The sequence below is a fragment of the Brachyistius frenatus genome, unplaced genomic scaffold (assembly GCF_029030835.1).
Source record: "Brachyistius frenatus isolate BFR_SWC_R1_liver_20210118 unplaced genomic scaffold, ASM2903083v1 Contig_5, whole genome shotgun sequence".
NCBI lineage: Eukaryota > Metazoa > Chordata > Actinopteri > Embiotocidae > Brachyistius > Brachyistius frenatus.
In genome coordinates this window covers 2,975,001-2,995,000 of record NW_027210604.1, presented here as the reverse complement: position 1 = coordinate 2,995,000, position 20,000 = coordinate 2,975,001, and the positions used below count along the sequence as shown (strand labels likewise).

At 40.7% G+C, this 20,000-nt stretch overlaps 2 protein-coding genes across 3 annotated transcripts in view; one reads left to right on the top strand and one right to left on the bottom strand.

Annotated features, from left to right (window-relative positions):
• skp1 (S-phase kinase-associated protein 1) overlaps positions 1–10,517 on the bottom strand; it is a 140,512-nt gene extending 129,995 nt beyond the window's left edge. Inside the window, exon 1 of the mRNA XM_069717702.1 lies at positions 10,505–10,517. The gene's annotated coding sequence lies outside the window, so the exon portion shown is untranslated. The remainder of the gene's footprint in view (positions 1–10,504) is intronic.
• jade2 (jade family PHD finger 2) overlaps positions 1–20,000 on the top strand; it is a 166,840-nt gene that overhangs the window by 78,680 nt on the left and 68,160 nt on the right. For both annotated transcript variants that reach the window (XM_069717296.1, XM_069717288.1), the window contains exons 5-6: positions 12,661–12,815; positions 16,762–16,973. In XM_069717296.1, coding sequence (XP_069573397.1) covers positions 12,661–12,815; positions 16,762–16,973 — 367 coding nt within the window. The remainder of the gene's footprint in view (positions 1–12,660; positions 12,816–16,761; positions 16,974–20,000) is intronic.

Sequence of the window (20,000 nt, the reverse complement as noted above, 5' to 3'; positions counted from 1 at the left end):
GTGTGTGTGTGTGTGTGTGTGTGTGTGTGTGTGTGTGTGTGTGTGTGTGTGTGTGTATTAGTATCTATTTAGGAGTGTGTGTGTGGCCACATGCTGGATTTTGCATGTGTGTACTATGCACTCCTCAGAATTTAAGTTTTTGTGTGCATGTGCCTTCGAGTATAGTTTATGCAATCTGCAGTATCTGTGTGTAAATGTAGTGTTTTCTCTGTGTGTGTGTGTGTGTGTGTGTGTGTGTGTGTGTGTGTGTGTGTGTGTGTGTGTGTGTGTGTGTGTGTGTGTGTGTGTGTGTGTGTGTGTGTGGTAGCCTGCAGTGCTTTAGAGCCGTGGTGTTAATAAGTCTGAGTCATATCCATGACAACGGGCAGATCTTACTGGCATTTGAACCACAGAACAAAATGGCAGCTCGCTGTAAAACACACTCTGACACTCTGCTTCCTGTGTACAAAGAGTCCCTAATAAAACAGTCCGCTCAGCCCCAGGAGTGAAGGGGAGTTAAGGGTTAAACTCAAAGATCAACTTCATGTCTCTACTGTCTTCATCATCAAAAAAAAAAAAAAAAAAAAAGACAGTATTTAACTAACAATTCACAAATCCCTTTTGAGACGGCGACACATTATTTCTCATACAGAAGAAACATCCGGATAAGATTACGAGGGTATTGTTCCAAAAAATGTGGACACCGATACCTTGACTTCAACACCGCTTCCTGAACGGTACTTTTGTGTACTTTTCTAATTTACATCAACAATTAACAGATGTCCCTTAAACTATTCTTTTTTATTTTATTATCACCTGAACCTGCAGCCCCCCCACCCCCCCCCCCAACCTTGAACGTATAACCGTCTCGGTTCACTCTCGCTGCTCTTGTATTCTCCTGTCACAGCAGGCAACTGTTTTCAGTGAATAAGCTCTAAAAAAAAAAAAAAAAATCCTTCTGTACATAACATGTGATGGACAGTTATTTTTGGTCGTTGGTGGCGACCAAAAACGGAGCTGAAGCCAACGTTTAGACCCGCCAAATCAAGGATAATGTCAACGGTACTGTCTGACTGTAAATAAGCCGCTTTTTGCCTGATAAATTCACCACGTCAAATTCAAAGCAGTGTTCACAACTTTCTGGTTCTGGTGCCCCAAAGTGGCCAGAAATGTCCTAAGGATGTCCTGAAAATGTAACTGTAACTTGTACTTTTACCATGAGGTGCTAAAGACTGACTTTGCTTTCTACTGCTAAGGAAACGCAAAATAGTTTGAAATCGATATTTATGGAGAACACGGCCGAGTTATTCTGAGAATCTTTTCTTTTTTTTTTTAACCATGTTTTTTTAAATCGACTGTGCAATTGTCCTAACAGACACGCCGTCACTGATAACAGGTAAGATATTTTTGGTTGCGATGGACTGATATTTTAAACCAAGTTCGGAGGTGAAGAGAGAGAGAGAGAGCGATAGAGAGAGAGTGGCGGTGACATACACGGCGGAAGAGAGAGAGCGAAAGGCGGAAAGAGAGACGATAATGAAGCCACATTTTACATTCATGAGCTCCTACTTAAAATGGTAATTCTCTGAATTCTCATTTTTAAAAATGTTCACTCCATCTTTGGTGCTCAGCGCTCGTTAGGGTGGTGTTTTCTACAGCGCACCTCCCAGAGATCAGCTGTCAGTCACAGTGTGGGCAGCTCTGTAACATCCTCTCTTCTGTGTTTCTGTTGCAAGAACTTCCGCTCTGTTTTTTCCTCTCTTTTAATCCCTCAAGCAAACTTCTGTCTCCTGCAAGAAAACTTGGTTTCAGCACGTCTATGTATTTCACTATTTGTAGCCTCTTCTGTCTTCCTCTTCAACTTGTTGCTCAGATTTTTTTTTTTTTTTTTTCCAATACCGCTGGGATAATTAATGTTTCATTTAAAGGGATGATGTGATCGGATTTGATAGCGGCTTTAATGGAGAATCTGTAAAGTTTAAAAAAAAAAAAAAAAGTTTTAAACCGACACTGGAAATGTGCAGTGCGATAGTCATGCTCTGAAGATAAGGGTGGTTATTTTGTAAGACTGCTTTACATGATTTGTGTGCGTGTGTGTGTGTGTGTGTGTGTGTGTGTGTGTGTGTGTGTGTGTGTGTGTGTGTGTGTGTGTGTGTGTGTGTGTGTGGTACACTAGCTGGTTGCTATGAAAGCAACAGAGGGGTGAGTCATCTCTGAAAGGTCACTGTGCAAATGATGTACGTGTGTTCGGGGGAATGATTGATTTCATTGACATGAATATGACATGAAGGTGACTCACTGCTCTCAAGGCTCACTGTACAACAATTTCTGTGTGTGTGTGTGTGTGTGTACTTGAGATCGAGTTTCATTATTTATTTCACATAAATACAACAAAGATGATTCTCGGTGCTCAGGGATTACTGTGCGTGTTTTTTTTGGTTTTTTCCCCATATAAATATGACATGAAGATGACTCACTTTTCTGAAGCAATACTGTAAAAATGCAGGACTGTGTGTGTGTGTGTGTGTGTGTGTGTGTGTGTGTGTGTGTGTGTGTGTGTGTGTGTGTGTGTGTGTGTGTGTGTGTGTGTGTGTTCGTGCGTGCACATATCAACGATTTAACAGCCCAATTCCCTTCACTCGGCTGTCTGTGTGTGATTGTATGTGTCAATATTGAGGACATATCGTATGGTTCAGAGTTGAAGGCAAATAAACAAGCTCCTAGTTTCATGTCCAGGAGGTCCAACAAAAACTTTTTTCGGTTTGATTTGTTTTTCTCTTTTCTTTCCAGAGTCTTTTCACAAGTTATTTCACTCAGGGGTCCAACCTCAGGGTCTGAACAATTTCTGACTACGATTAACACAAAAATCCATGCTTAGGCTGTCAGATTTAGAGCTGCTATAACCAATATTTGTATATGCACCATGCATCACATGCCTATTTGTATGTGGTAGGGGTTTATTGTAATGATGAACCCATTGAGATGAATCCCTTTCCAGCTCTGCTCAGTTTAATAGTGTTTTTTTAGCTCATCGTTTTAGTATTCTGGTTCATTCTCCCTGTGCTAACAGCATTATTTGTGGCCACATCAGGCAGCAAATAGGATGACAAAAAAAAACATCGGCTAGCTTTGAAACACATTGGACCATTGAGAGTCAAATATTTCAGCCGCACATTGTTTGATTGTTCTAGAGGGTTTGAGAGGGTTGGGCTCTGCACTGCGGTGGATGAATGAACTGTTGGAGGGGGGCGGAAATTACAGACGAGGTGAACAAAAAAAAAAAAAGAAAAAAGAAAACTAAACCCAGAGGAGGCTTTCGTAAAAAACAAGTGTCAGGTAGACAGCCTGTATTTTTAATTCAGTACACAGTTACTTTATAACCACTTTATAGTTCACAGTAAATTTCATTGAACAAGTTCAGAACAAAAATCAGTTATTACTGATGCCGTCACAGAGAGAGAGAGAGAGGTGTAGCCCTCGCCCTACTAATGATGTTGTGATGTTGGAGCAGACTGGGGTTTTTTTTTCCCAGCGTGATTTTGCAGACACACACAAGCACACCCACCGGCACGCACATCTATCTATCCTCCAGCGCCACACACAAGGTTGCCCCTGGATCCGGGGGTGGGTAACCCCTGTGCAGGCTGGATGCTGACCTGATTGTCCTGCTCCAGTCTGCATGCAGATACGGGACTGTGCGTTTTAGAGGAGGGGGATTTGTAAGGGTTGGCCAAGGACAAGGGGCTGTTGGCACAACACACTGTCTCTCTCTCTCTCTCTCTCTCTCACTCTCTCGCTCACACATCCAGAGTCTGGTGTGAAAACCAGGGGAAGAAAGAGAGGGATTACAGGGAAGAAAAGGGAATAGCCGGGTTTTCTCAGGGGTACTGTGACAGTGAGGTATTTCAAGAATGAGAGATTATTTCAAACACACACACACACACACACAGACCCAGTGTGTACACACAGGGAAGCGATTGTTTGCATCTGACTAGAATGGTATGTCTGGACAAGTGGTGTAATCTTGTACTCGGAGTAACACCCGTATCAATTTTTTTTTTTTTTTTTTTTTTTTTGGAGGGGGGCTGGGGGGGATACTGATCTGTTGCAACATTTTTATACGTTTTTGTTTTTTTTTAGCTCTTTTTTTTATTTTATCTAACTTTACAAAGAGTTAAAAAGAAACGTCTTCCTCTGTGAAAGTGTTGCACCTTTAACGTGCTCTGCGTCTTCGTTAGCAGCTGCACTCAATACGTTTAAAACAAAACTTTTAATTGCGTCGGAGGTATCGGGGGGGGGGGGGGGGGGGATAGAGGGAATTTTAGGTCTTAACTTAAAATTTGCTGAACTTCACACCAAAATCCAATAAATACAAACGGGCGAAAAAGCATCCTCTGCTCTGTCTTTGATCCATCTCATCGCGTTACCTCCTTACCAAGCTATATTCATCTTTTTTTTTTCACTCTCCTCTCTCCCTCAGCGCTCTCCGTCTTCTTTATTGATTTGTATCACATTATCGTTTCCTTCTTTCTCCTCGTAGTCGTCCCTCCCACTCAGGCGTGATTGATAAATTGAGAGAGCGTGGCTTTCACTTTTCTATTCTGCAGTCGTGCTTGTTTATAGAAAGTTGTGACTACAACGTGTTGCGGACTGATCATCAGCCCCGGCGACTGACCCGCAGTGCAGCAGGAAGTTTTGTTCTCACTTCATCCCTGCTGGATTGTGACTGATTAGGCTTTTTTTTTTTTTTTTGTCTCCGCGTTTCCCAGCGTGTTAGCAACTCAGACTGTTTTGTGTTTTCTGAAATTGTGGCATGACGCACCCATTAGATACTGCAACGCCAACATAGGATGTGATTGATCAGTCAGCCACTTGCTGAGCTGATTCAGCCAGATCAAATCAAATGGTCTTTTTTGGTTGTTTTTTTTTGTTTCCAGTGGGATCTAGCGCAATGAACAGCTCATTTTCCCTTGAGCTCAGTAAAGCCTGATATTATGTTACCAAAAAAAAAAGGTGAAAATTCTCTTGACTTTCTCTGTCTGTTTCTCAAGGAAACCCTGAACCTGTAAGTGCTGGAGTTTTATTTATCGCTCACATTATTAACGAAGCTGTCTTTGCATGTTTTGAAGAGGTGAACGTTTTTATCAATACTGCCGGCTGAAATGACAGCTTTCGCTGGCATATTCAATCGGCTGTAGCTAATTAGGAGTTTTTTTTTTTTTTTTTTTCGGGAGTTGGTTAAAACATTTTTTAACTTTCTTTCAGACAGGAAGTTTGGAGTGTAAATGAAGGAGAGGTGGCACATTGTGAATGTCACTGCACATGTCACTTGAACCTGTAATCATACCTTCCTTCCTTCTTTCCTCCCATTTATTTTTTCCTCCCTTAGCTCCCTATTCCTCTTCTTTCTTTCTTTCTTTCTTTCTTTCTTTCTTTCTTTCTTTCTTTCTTTCTTTCTTTCTTTCTTTCTTTCTTTCTTTCTTTCTTTCTTTCTTTCGCTCCCCGCTCCTTTCCTCTCTCCACTCCTTTCCTCCCACCACTCCTTTCCTTCCTTCCTTCCTTCCTTCCTCCCTCCCTTCCTCCCTCCCTCCTCGTCTTATGTTCTCCTTTAATCTCTTCTTCCCTTTTTTCCCAGCTTCTTTGCCTTCCTTTTTTTCCCCCAGCCATGCCATCTTCCCTTCTCGTTTTTCCATTTCTCCTCATATATGTTTCCAGCCTCGTTTAGAAAGACTTCCTGCCGTTCATGAGTGATCTGTCAGGAGTTGATGTCTGTTTAAACTAGACGTGTCCTGTGTGGGCAGAGAGTCAGACCGAGAGCTGAGCTCAGCCACTGTCACTCTACCCACACTGGAAATGTCTTATGTAAACACCATCCACTTCATCCCTCCTTGAGAAAAGATTATTATTGACGTTTTATGAAAAGCAGGAAAGTAAGATTTACACAGTGGTGAGAAACATATGGGAGCGGGGAGAGACAAGGCCGGGCTGACTTCTTCTTAACCTCCTCTCTTTCTTTTTATCCTTCGCTCTCATTTAAATCACGCTGTAAAGCTTTCTCTTATCCTGCTGGATGGTTTAGCCTTTACCTCACTGTTTGACTGAAAATGCAGGGCAACATATACTGAACACTCTGTAGTATGAAAACTCAGCTGGTGTGGGAATATACCGGTGTCAGGAAGTTTAGTTATAAAATACCGTAAAGTATTGGGAGTATTTGAGTTACATATGTATTGATGTCGTGATGGACAGTTGAAGAGAAGTTAGATGTTCTATTCTAAATATTGACTTAAAGATCACGGTGTTTATTTAAATTTTTAGCAATTTATGAATGGATCTATACTGAGAAAATAAGGACGACAAGCTGTCAAAATTAAATTGCGGTTGATTCCATATGTTCCTCGGTGTAGTCGAGAACATTTGCATGAAATAAGGCATTTACATATCTTTCTGCGAACAGAGAAAGTGAAGGCCGTGGATGTCAAAGGGATATGACTTCCGACGGGTTTCTGCACCTGGTTAGATCACCTGTTGAAGCACTGTCAGTGCAGTATTTGTTTCATAAGACATAACAGGACACTTCGTTCTCAATTCTGAGATAATACCAGGAACTTGTCCAAGTTTCTGCACGAGAAAGTGAAATGAGATCTAGCAGGGACACATTTTTTCCGGTAAGTTAGCCAAAGTCTTTGTGTATCCCACAGAGGCAAATGCAGAAGAATTATTTGCATCAGTTGTTTGACTCTCGCTCGCTCTTATTTTCTTTATTTTTTTTTTTATCCTTCACGCTCACACGAGGATATAAATCTCCTGTCCTCCCCGTCCAAGCTCGTATAACATCCTATTCGGGAGCGTTACGCCACCAGATATACTTTTACAGCTCCTACTCCTCTGCTCCCCAGAGGCACATCTAGTGTTGCAAACCAAAGACACCTCTGCTCAGGGCGCTCCGAGCTGAAGAGCGATGGAGGAGGGTGTGTGTTTTCGTTGTTTTAAGAAGTGGAGCCCCACCGTGTGTAGTTCCTCCTGAATATTTCATCGCAGACACCGTCAGGATCAAAGCAAAAATCAGCTGTCGTATTGTTATGACTCCAAGGAGGGAACATCCAAATATTCTCCCTCTGCTGCTCCGCTCATTAGGGCTCCTCAAATGTAAACACAACTGTTTTCGAAGGTTTCCTCATTGTTGTTATTTTTACATGTTCTGTCGAAGGGTTCAAAAAAATTAAGATGACACATGTTGAGTGAAAATGTAAAAATGCTCGAACCTTAAGATAAGATTTGATTTGGTTTGGCTTAAAAGATATTTACAGATTTTCTGCGTTTATGGTGGAATTTTTCGGTTTTAGTTTCTATTTTCCGACGTTTCCTGTAAACGTTGGAAAATGTAAATGGACATTAAAACACAAGGGGCAGCAATGTAAATATGTGCAGGATTTTATCCTTCTATTCCCGTATATGTCAGGAATATATTAGTCTAATATAGTTGGAAAAAGTCAGTGAAAGTGATCTTTAAGTTGACGCACATTCGAGATGCACAAATATGCAAGATTTTTCTGCAAAAATACTAAATTGAGCAGCATATCCCACCTTCACCTTGTCAGAAATGATACAAACACACTCTTTTTGCTTAAATAAATCTGTGAATAGCTTCTCTGGATTTCCTGTAACACCATAAACAGACCGAAGATATATTCCCAGCTTCACAGAGAGCTGTCATTGTCTTCAGTGTTGACAGATGACTCTGCACTTTATCTCCGCCTTCGCTGTCGTGATAAAACGCGGACGGCGGGAGATCTTCAATTCAATTTCAATTCAACTTTATTCATATAGCGCCAAATCACAACGTAGGCTATTTCATGGCACTCAACACATTAAAGTCCTTACAGCGAGACTTTACAATATTATACAGAGAAACCCAACAATTCAACAATTGCCACATAAGCTAGGAGGGGAAAAAAAAACTCCTTGTGCACATACTTTTGTTTACCTGCATTATGTAACATGGCGAGTACGTACGGTTGCCGTACTTGTGATTGTGGGATACGTGATACTTGTCAGTGGAGGAACACATTGTACTCTGACCACCAAAGACTCACTTCCTGTTGGATGGTATGACATTATAATGAGGCAGTTGTATTTCCTTCATGTCTAACGTCATGGTTTCTGTCTCGCTTTACCTGAAATCGAAGCTAGAAACTTCGCTTGAAAGGTCACCAGACAAACGGCGATGGAGAAACGAAAGCTCAAAATCTTACAGGCAGGGTAGAAAATGACACGAAAATGACAAAAATATGATCTTATGTCTCTTAAAACGCTTTGAATATTTTTCCAACTGCTCTGAACTGTTATTTGTCAGACAGAAATGGATTTAGTTTGGAAAATTGATGCTGGTATCACTTTTATTTTTGCCACGAATATAAACAGGTTTTCAGTTTTGGTGTCAAAATGTCCTTCTCTTCTCTTCTCTTCTCTTCTCTTCTCTTCTCTTCTCTTCTCTTCTCTTCTCTTCTCTTCTCTTCTCTTCTCTTCTCTTCTCTTCTCTTCTCTTCTCTTCTCTTCTCTTCTCTTCTCTTCTCTTCTCTTCTCTTCTCTGTTTTCGTTCTTTTTCCTTTTCACCTGTTGCTGAAAGCCAAACGAACACCATTCGAGTCATAAAACAAAATGATTAAAATAGATACAAGTGTTATGATAAAATCCAACATCACTTTGCTGATAACATCGCAGTATATTACACTGCTGACAGGTTATTACCGTCATGATGGACTGGGTGATCCGTTTTTGCCTGGTTATACTGAATATTTTTCTTTGTGTGAAAAAATTCTATTAAAAAAAAAAAAAAAAAAAAAAAAAAAAACAGCAGTCAGTTGATCCGATGAATCAATATTGGTGTGTACAGCCAAAACCCGATGAAGCTTATTTCTGTGTCAATAGTGTTATGACGTTACAAATACTCATCAGAACAAAAATTGTGTTACTCTGCAGGTGACATCATTCCCAACAAAAGTACCATCTACTCCTGCTTAAGTGATGTTTTCTAAAAAACCGCAACAGCCTGCTGTAGTTGTGTGATGTCATTTTTAAAAGTAGGGAGCAGTGGAGAACGGGGGTGAGGACGGACTAACACACTTTTGGTTTTTGGGTCTTTTTTAATGGGATTTTGTTGTAAAGTACAACATCTATAGAATAACACCAGCCTCATCCTTTAATAATGCAGCAACACCACCCACTAATGTAATAAGACACTTGTTGCTTTTAAGGTTACATAACAGAAACAGCCAGCCCAGTGTTCCCATTATGAAACCTATTCTCCTTCTGTGTGTGTGTGTGTGTGTGTGTGTGTGTGTGTGTGTGTGTGTGTGTGTGTGTGTGTGTGTGTGTGTGTGTGTGTGTGTGTGTGTGTGTGTGTCTCTCTTTTCTCTCCTTTCTCCCTCGCCACTTCACTGACCCGGCCTGTTTCTCCGGTATCAGATATCAGCCTGATACCGGGCCAAAATAGGGTTCGATTTTCTGCCCTTTGTTCCTCCTAAATATATTTGAATTTTGGATTTATTTATGTTCCACATTTGCCGAATTGATCCTGTAGTTATCGTCCACATTAGGGGTGTGCCATATTACACCTTACTGTAATATCAGAATAATTTGTACTATTATGTGTCATAACAGCAGCATAACGATATGATGACGTCGTGATGGCTGAAAGCAGCTATTTCTGAATCTCGCTCTGAGTTGCTGTTGTTTACAAACTAAAGACCCGGGAGGTCATTTTAAGTTTTTACTGAATATTTGGAAGCACATTGTTACATGTTATGCAGGCATGTAAGACCATAACAGTTTATTTGTTGCAACTGTATGTTGTTTACATTAATATTAATCAGTTTTTCGTTATATCATCAGGTAATATTGTTATCGCAGAGATGTCTTGTAATGTAATGTAATGTGATATTATTTTAGGGCTATATCGACCACTATGAGTCTGTATTGGCTGTTATCAGAGAGAAATTGATCAGTCAACGGATAAATGGTTTCGTTTGAAAATACTTTTGATCCCTGATGCACATATTAACAGGACGGTGACATTAATGGAAATACTGTTACTTGGGGCATCGGGGCAAAAGCAAATACAAACTAAAAAAAAAAGAAGAAACACCAACACTAATAGAGCTTTTTGTTTTTCTCTGATAGTCACTAAAACGCGAGTTACTAACTCATTATGTGTTTAGATATCATTTATAATCCCATGTCTGTCGCTTCATAACTTTTATTGTGAAAGATTTTGAATTTTCATTTCATGTATAGCCGTGTTGGCAACGTGTGAAATATTGCTGTGGAGAGTCTGAATTATACTGGCAGCCGTTGTGACGGTGATGACGGTAGGGGTGATGATAATGATGATGGCAGTGCTGCTTGATGTGAGGGTGGCGGCAGTGACGGAGGAGGATGATGATGATGATGATGAGGATGATAATGATAGTTAAGCGGTATGATTATGATGCGTTGCAGACCGGAGATAAAGCGAGAACTAGAGGTTGTTTGTTGTTGTTTGTTGTTTTGACGCACTTCACCTTTTCACACAAAGGTCTCGACTTCAGCAGGCGAGCGTGTGACTTATAGGAGTGTGTGTTACTTCGCAAAACACAGAGACGTTTTGGAGGAAGTCTGTGTGTGTGTGTGTGTGTGTGTGTGTGTGTGTGTGTGTGTGTGTGTGTGTGTGTGTGTGTGTGTGTGTGTGTGTGTGTGTGTGTTTATTCTCTAATCATTCGGGTGTGGTGTCTCCCTCCATGACGGCATGTGTGTGCGTTGTTTTGTGTATTTTCTCCGCGTATCTGTTAGCTCTCACAGTGTCCAGATTTAGGCCTGTGTGTGTGTGTGTGTGTGTGTGTGTGTGTGTGTGTGTGTGTGTGTGTGTGTGTGTGTGTGTGTGTGTGCTTGTTTGAGTCTTTATTGGTTCCCAGTGGGTTGAGCGGAGATCCTGACCCCATTTCCTGCTCTTGTTGACAGAGAGACATTTGGGCCCGAGGCTCCAGAGACCAGACACTGCCTGGAGGAGCTTCCTGTCACTGCTTCCTATAACCACTTGATTTATCATTGTTTCAGAGGCTGTTTTTTTTTTTTTTTTTTTTTCTCGTCAATCTCTGATTCAGTCATTGGTGGAGCATGAGGTCAAGATCTGTCTGTGAGGGAGAGCCCCAAATATGAAGAGGACTTCCACAATAATTCCTCTTGTCATAAGCGGAGGGAGTGTGTCACATTAAAAATATCACCACAGACATGTTCAGGCAACTTTTTGAGGATGACATTTCTTAAACCTGTTGACATTAAAGATTTTATAGTGACTAAAAACACTGGGAGAGAGAAAGAAGCGTGTATGGATAGAAGATTTTGGTGATTGTCTAGCCAGTATTATTCTGTGTGACAACCATACTTCAACATGTGACAGTGGGTTCATGTCAAGTGGGGTTAGAGTTCAGGTCATGCTGTGCGTGGTGCCGCTGGGTGAGAGGACTCCTGTCACGTCCGTCACATCTCAGCTGCTTCGTTTCACCTTCTGACTCTTTTTCTTATTAATAAAAGAAATTAAAATTAATAAAATAAGTTTTTTTTTTTTTTTTTTTCCAACATTTGCATTTCAAGGTTCAAAGTCGACCTTTTGAGAATAAAATCAGACTGTGGCTTTATTGTGTACGCTTCTACCAAATGCCTTGAATGATAAACTAGTGAAGTTGTACCTCACAATCGGTTTCAGTAACACAAAAAAATCTTTCTATTTTAGCGCATTGTGTGCTGATAAGTATTTTGGACTGCGAAGCGCTCGCCTGTAACTTCTGGAGTGCTACGGTGAGATGGTCCATGTTTGCGTCTCCTCTGAAGGAGTATCCACACATTTTCGAAAAGGTGGCTGCATTCGTGAAAACTGAAAGAGCAGTTAATGGACAGATAACAGGGTATCAATGGTTACCCCTTGTTTCAGTCATCGAAATGAGTGTTTATAATGATCTAAATTACAGTTTGTTGCTGGACATGTGAAATCCTTTTACACCTTGTGGCGCATTTTTATTTTTCATAAATCCCCTGTAGCATCCCTCATTCCATCCCATACTTGTGCCCAATGGACGGGTTCTCTATCCGCAGCTGGAATATGTTTGATTTAGTAAAAGGTTGGAGCAGCTCACAAGCTGTCAAAGGTCTGTCAAGGTAACACGTGAGAAAGAAAGTCTGCCTCCTTGTTCCCTTTGTTTGACGGCCAATTGAGAATATTACGTGACACTTTCTTGTTCAGTTTTTGGGTGGAACTGTGTGAAAGTGACACAAACCTGTTGAGTCATTCTTATTGAATACAGTTTTAATCCTCATGAGGAAAAGAAAATCCCTCAAGGTGCTTATTTAGTATCTAATAAAGGACAGAAGCTCAGACTTTCTATGGTATTGGAAAACCAAACATATTTGACGTTGTGCCATATTGGGACAAGTGTTGACACAACCACAGCTCTCCATGTTGCCTAATTCTCCTTGAAGAGCTGGCATTACTACTCATTAACAAGGCCGAGCATTAGTCTGATTGACTTTCTGTTGTGAGTCTTTGTGTCAAACATGAAGCAACATTTTAAGGTGTTAAAAGAAGCTTTGATATCGCTTCCAGACCACATAACAACACGTCTGCGTGTTTCTGTGTTTTTGATGCAGGTTGCCGCCGGAGTCGACAGGTGGTCTCTTCATCGACGGGCAGGAGAGGGACGGAGACCCTCGGCCTCCAAAGACTCAGCTCTACAGCTGCTATGACCTGGATGACCTGGATGTTGCCTGGCTGCAGCTGGTCAACCAAGAGTTCAGACAGATGGGTGAGTGCTGAGTCACTCGTTGCATAATATGATGATAATAATCAGAAAACATTGACATAAAACAGAAAAATGTCACTTAACCCCTGTATATGGAGGGCTGTAGTTAATGTCTCCTCTTCTTGCTTTATATAAAAAAAAACATGCTTGGAAGTACTGAAAAACTACAGTAGATGTGTTTTGAATTGGCCTCTTGCTGCTTGTTGGCCTCTTTTGAAATAACTTACCCCCATATGTGATGAATGATGTGTTTTTTTTCTTCAATCTTACGGTCTCATGTACGCTGTGTCAAATTCTTATTCCTGTATAGCTCCATATAAATACTATTTTACTTTTTTTTTTTTTTTTTTACAAATCATGAATCGTTTAGTCCATAAATTGTCAGAAATCCAGTGGCAAGAGTCCAAGATTCTGCATGAATTTTTTTTTCCTCTTCACATTACAGTTATATAAAGTATAATAACGTAGGGTTTTTATTTTTATTTTGGAGGCTTGAATCACATTTTTGTCGAACAAATGACTTCTAAAATGATTCAATTATGCACATTTCTGATAATCAATCTTCTGTTGATGGTCCAATCGATTGATCAGTTGATTTAACACTATTTTACTGGGTTAAAACAAACCAACAGTGACAGAAACATGAATAATTAAGATATATTTTATTGTATAAATTTGGTTAAAACACCCCTTCATGATTAAAACTCAAAGTTTTTACGTTTGCAGAAGCAGCAGTTTGATTTTTATTTAAGAACTTCAGTGTTTGAGAATCACTTTAAGTTATATAATCTGTCGTGATTTATTATTACTGTCAGTTGATATTCAAGATTTCCCAGAGGAAAGAGATTGAGAGTTTTTTAAGCTAAAGACTGTTCCATTAATAAACAATCTTAAAATGTTCCTTTTATTTTTACAGGTATGTCTGTTTCTTTTTCCTTACTGCCCATTTATAGTCAGAAAACCTTTATTAGATATGTTCCATCAAACACAGACAGCTTAAAAACTTTTCTTTTTTTAAACTGAAAAATGACTCCAAGATACATTTAAAACTAATGAAAAGCCTTAAAATTTGGCTTCTGACACCTGCAGATGCTGTGAATATATTATACCCCTGCTTCTTTTCTTTGCTTTCTTTTCCCTTTCTTATGATTACCTCCTCTCCTCCTTTATCATCTCCTCCTTCCTCTGCAGTTTTATGTCTCTTTCTCTCTCTCCTCCGCTTTGCTACATTCTCCGTTTTGCCATGGTGACAACTGCCGACCCCGAGCATCTCTCCCATCTCCACCGTTTTATTCGATATCTGATCGGCTCCTCTTAGATAAAGCATAGTAATTGTGTTTATAAGTCCCCGCTGGGGTTTCAGGCCTTATTTCTGGGACACATTCTCCTTAAATCAAATACAGACACACACACACACACACACACACACACACACACACACACACAATCTGGCTTTTTCTGGGGCATCCGCGGTTTGTTTCTCATAACCTTCAACGCCAGACCAAACACGGTTGATTGGTTTTCCTGGGTGAGGCGCCGGGCTCATGATGTGATGATTCAGCAGTTTCTACCGTGGTCCTTCACTTTCTTTACAGATATACTGTATAAGAGTGTGGATTCAGATTGTGTGCTTGGAGACCAAATGTTGACAGTGGGCACGCTACAATTTCTTTTTTATTTAAAAAGTTTTTTTTGTGTGTGTGAAATAAAGAGAGGATGTTCATTTTCTTTTCATATTATTCAGTTTGGAGGAATTTTTTTTTTTTTTTTATAAAACTAGGCCAAAACACTGAAAACCATACAGTCTGTCAGTAGTAATGGAGAAAACAGTTGGTTTTAAAGATCAGGCTTGATTACATTACAATGCATTTAGCAGATTCCTTAAAAGCACATGAGGGCACAGAATACATGAGCGCTGTCAAAGTAAAAGCAGTAAAACAAATAGAAGAGTCCAAAAATAAATGCTGTTTACATGTCTGTGTGTTTAGTGTGTGTGTGTGTGTGAGAAATGCTGTTTTACTTTCACACAAACACGTATACTTTACATACACGGTGATAAATGAATATACGCATGCAGCTGTCACATGCAAACACGCATAAGGAAGATAGATGTGCGACATATAAACTTAAAGTACGCACAAAGCACACAGCAGCCACGACACACAATATGTCCAAATAGCGATGTTGCCTCCGTCTCTGCGGCGTGTGCATCATTTCATGATTTAAATGTCACAGCAGGTTAATATCTAACTCTACTTCCTGTTTCTCAGCTGCTTTAAACGCATCTAAAAAAAACAACAACAACAACAGTCACACCGGGGTTTTTTTTCTTTTCTTTTTTTAGCTGTGGAATCATGTCAAGATGTGTGTGTCAGGCAGAATTCAACCCCGGTGTAACGCAAACCTGACTTTTAAAAATAAAATATCACATTTCCAAAACAGTGCACAAGTTTCGTAGCTGTTCAGGTTGCACATCGACCCTGTTGGCAATAAAATGCTCAAGTAAAGAGTAAATAAAGTTGTCGTTTATATAGTTTTGGGTGGGGAGAGGTTGAACGACATAAATAATAGATGGAGGATGCACGGCTCCACTTAAAAAAAAAAAAAACAACAACAACAACCTCCCAACTGAGTGCTGAACCCTTCACGCAAATCAATCAATAATCCTCAGCTCTGAAGTTTCTTTACTGCTGCATGACGGACTCTGACGAGACGGACCTCTTTAATCTCAGTGTGACAGGACATGTAAATTGATCAACTGTGTTTCATTTATTTGTGGTAAAAGGAGATCCTTTGAAATACCGGTTGGAAAAATCATCACTTTACCGTAAATGTTTCGTATAACTTTTAAAATCCAGATCGAGGGATTGTGGTTGACCGGACGATTTATTCGACTCTGCAGAGTGTAATTGGATTTGATGTGAGCATGGTGTTCATTTGCAGCCGGAGTTCAGGATCTGCTGCATATTACAGTCGTGCAGTCGCATCATCTCAACGCTTCTGTTTCTGTTTTGAACAGATAATCATCTGATAGTCATTAAAAAAAAAGAACTTTCTATTTTCCATACTGAATTTAATACCTTACCGTTACCCATTCTGTATAATCTTCGTAATCTCAATGTAGGTAATGAGATAATAATATTGCATATCTGTTTGCCATCCTGGTGGAAACCAGACTGTTTGCTTTCCTGGTATCTCAAATCCTATATTTTTTATGAGCGAGAGAGCTTGCAGTAGCCAGTTAAATCAGTTTTCATCAACTATTAACCAGCCTTAGAGCAAGGCATTACTTTGAGATGCAAATGGGGCAGGAATACTAACGCGAACGTCGACACATATTGGCACGGTGAACTCCGCTGTGGGCCACAAGGGCTCAGGGGCAAATTGTGTCATTTTGAGCTCTGTTCGTGTAGCATGTGTAGCTTTTCTCTCCCGACTCCGGTACGAAACGAGCCAACGGTAAACTCCACGTACTCGCACAGCTAATTTTAAACACATTTCGCCCCAAAGAAAGCACGGTGACCTTGTGAGATAAACATGCAAAAAGGAAAGCTGAGGCGATTTCCAATTAAAGTGTGAGACAAAGTGTTTTGGCCCAAAATAACTTGAAATTGGTAAATCAGCTCGCTCATTTTGACTTTGAGCAGTTTCCCATTACTGTTATCCTTGTTGATAACAAGGACTAAAAGAAACCTCGTGAGTGTTGACCCTGCAACTCTGCTCTCAAGTTTTAGTTGCTTTGTGAAGGTTTACTCAAATATTTATCCCTCCTCCCACCGGTCATGTCTCAAGCCTTGCTTTCTTCACTTTTAATTTACAAGTGGATCTACTTTTAAGATGTTTATTTTTGAAAGATTAATAAAAAATTTAAAAAAATACTCCATGAACAAAAACGGGTCCATTTTTTTTAATTTTTTTTTTTTAAATTTTCTGTTTTTGTAACCGCCAGCCTTACCAGAGCTGGACGAACTGACGATGGAGTGCGTTCTGGTCGAGCTGGAGAGTGTGTGTGAGGAGAAGATGCAGCAGGCCATCGAGACGGAGGAAGGTCTGGGCATCGAGTACGACGAGGACGTGGTGTGTGACGTCTGCCGCTCGCCGGAGGGAGAGGACGGCAACGAGATGGTCTTCTGTGACAAGTGCAATGTCTGCGTCCATCAGGTCAGGAAGTGCGGGATCGAATGTTTGTCCCTTTGTCGAAGCACACGGTATGTTTGAATGCTGCTTGTTTTTGCAGAATAAGAGGGAGGCAAAATGCTGAACACACAAATGTAAATTCAAAAAAAAAAAATCGAGGTCATTCAAAGTCGAGGTTCAGCTGTACCCTTCAGAGTGACTGAATATATCATCGGCTATGAAAGTACACGTACTGTAGCAATTTCACTGGCGGCGCCCGCGGCAGCCTGAAGCTGAGGAACTCTGCTGTGTTTGTTACACAGCGACGCAGTGTTAATTATTGTGTCGGCCCCGTTGGCACTAACGCACCTCCGGTGTCATCAGACTGCCCCTGATTACATGCTGTTATGACACGGAGAGGAAATCGTTCCCTCCCAACAGCAGAGCAAATCTCATTTTGGTCTGGCACATAAAATTTTTACTAATAATGTGGAAACCAACCCTCCTCAGTGCCTGCAACACCTGGGGCCAAATCTGTCCCGTTGTTTTGTGTCATGCCCAAGTTAACAATCGAGAATTGGCTGTCAGGTCTTCTCTCACTGTTCGGGTTGTCTTCATTTCCTCTGTATCTGACGGGATTATCCAAAATAACTGAAATTTGGTTATGTTCCCTTCAACGCGCAGTCGTCTTCTGCTGCGACCATCATTATCGGTCCCTTGCGTGCGTGTTCTTGTGCACGCGTTGGTAAAAAAAAAAAAAAAAAAAAAAAACGAGGCAAAAATTATTTTAGGACAAATTCATCACGACATTACTCTTTAGTAGGGATGTGCATTTCAAGCAAAAATACTGTTCGATATTCGCGGGGGAACTATTTGACTGTTGTTTTCAGACCACCAGTCCCCGGCCGAGACATGTGAACACACAAAGAAAAACATTTGTATTGTATTTTGTTTAGGCTTTGCCCTTCTAAGAGCTGTCGTTATTGGGTTTGTCCCTCGCGCAGACACACATTCACGCCATAACTTTGGGTCCGACAAATGCCATCAAACTTCAACAACCCTTGGCTATGACAAAGCTGATAAAAGCCTGTCTTTAGCTTCACCTTTGAGAGGAATGCCTTTGTTTTGAGCCGCATGTCCAACATCCAACTTCTTCTGTTGACAAAGAAAAATGAATGAAATCAACGAAAGGGCCGTCGGCTCGCTGCTTTGCTCCTAAATCGCGATGCGCAGCTGTGGCAGACTGATGATCTGCTAGCTTCACTCTGGCAGAGTTTTCACGGCACCTGCATTTTTTTGGTTTTATTTTTTGAGGGAATTCCACACAGAACTTTCTGAACGATGTAGTTTGCACGTTTCTGCTGTTTGTAACGAAGCATTTAATCTCACGGACGCCAAACACGTTTTATCGGCGCCAAATAATATGGTTTGCAAACTACCGCCACTTAGTGGTTGTCGTAACACATTACTACGAGGTGCCGGTAAAATCAAGGGAAATAACACTGGACGATAGTCGCATAAACTGTTCAATTTTTGAACGACTATTTGAAAGTTTAAAAATCCCGAGCCGTCCCTAGTCTGTAATACTACGAGTAGTTCAGTGTTTAAGGGGTTTCTTCAGTGCCTTTTTTCCGTTTTTCTTGGGTTGAAAAAAGGTACGTGCCGAACACAGAGGTGTCGTGGAAACAAAATGTAACAAGCAGTGAAAGAAATGATTGCTCCCAGGAGGATTAAGTCATATTAATGCTTTTAAGCGGTAAGCACATTCAGCGCTGTGTGTTGCTTCCCTAGTAAGGTGGTCTCCCTAACCTTCAGGAGGAGAAAAACAGCCTCTGCTTACTGAGGTGTTTGGTTTGATCAATAAAGTCCTTTGATCAATAAAGTGCTTTAATTGCTTTTAATGAAGACAGAGTCTTTGATGTCTCATTTTGTTTCCTCCTGTGCTCCTGTCACTCCGACACCGACCTGTCAGGGTGAAGTTGTTGGGTTTTTGTCTCTGTCGTTTTATTTCTTCAAAAGTGATTGTGTGTTCAAGCTTTTCAGCCTGATGAAATGCGATGCATCCTTCCGTCGTCACGCTCAGGGCTTTCGGGCATTTAAATGTCATTTGGGCCCAAACTAAAGAGGTGATCTTTTTTGACCATGACTTGACTCATTAGATATTCGATTTTAAAGATCTGGTAGTAAAAATTGCAGAAAAAGAGGCATTAAGAGTGACGCGCTGCCACAGTACCGGCCCTTTCAAGCAGTTGAGGCGTAAATTGTGTCAGAACATGCGATCCTTCTGTGTTTCTGACCCGGGGGACTGGATCTTATCGGATAGAAGTGTGCATGCCATTATGCTGGCATGAAAAACTTCCATGCTCCCTCCGTGTGCCAGCGGAAGGGGAAGTAGGTGGAGCTCTGATGTTACAATAACCTGCTGTGCTTTTCAAAACAACACCAAGTGGCATTTAAAAAATGTGTTGCTTCCTTGCAGTGAGCTGATGTAATTCAGACCTAAGCAGCGTTTTTGGGTGGTTCAATAACATGGTGAATAAGAGGAGTGTTTTCATGGGCCTGGGAGATGAGGCAAAAGGGAACAAGGAGGAACGTATTCGTCATCTGTCCCTTTGAACTTTGTAAATTTACTAATTAGTAAATATTACGCAGGCTGTAATTTACGTTTTTAGGTTTTTTGGGGTTTAGAAGTGCAGCAGCCACTGAATCCATGCTGTTTCCAGACACGAAAATGAATGGGATTCTGAGACGATGGGGTGGCCTTGTGGTGGAGCTGGTAAAAATTACGCCTGGATTCAAATCCAGCCTGTTGTAAATCATCCTTCTTTCTGTCCTCCAGTCTCTGTCCTCTGTTACTACTTTCTGCAGCTAGTTTAAAAACATTGAGAAACGAAACAGATGCGCGCTATCTCACAGATGCAAGCAATTTAAAATTTCCAAAAAGTATGCAAAATTCTGGAAGATTTTATTTGTTTTACTCTTTGAATTACGAGATGGTTGTAGCAACTTTTTACGTGCATTTGGCAGAAATTTTGCGTGCATTGCTGGAATCATACTTGCATGCCAGATTCT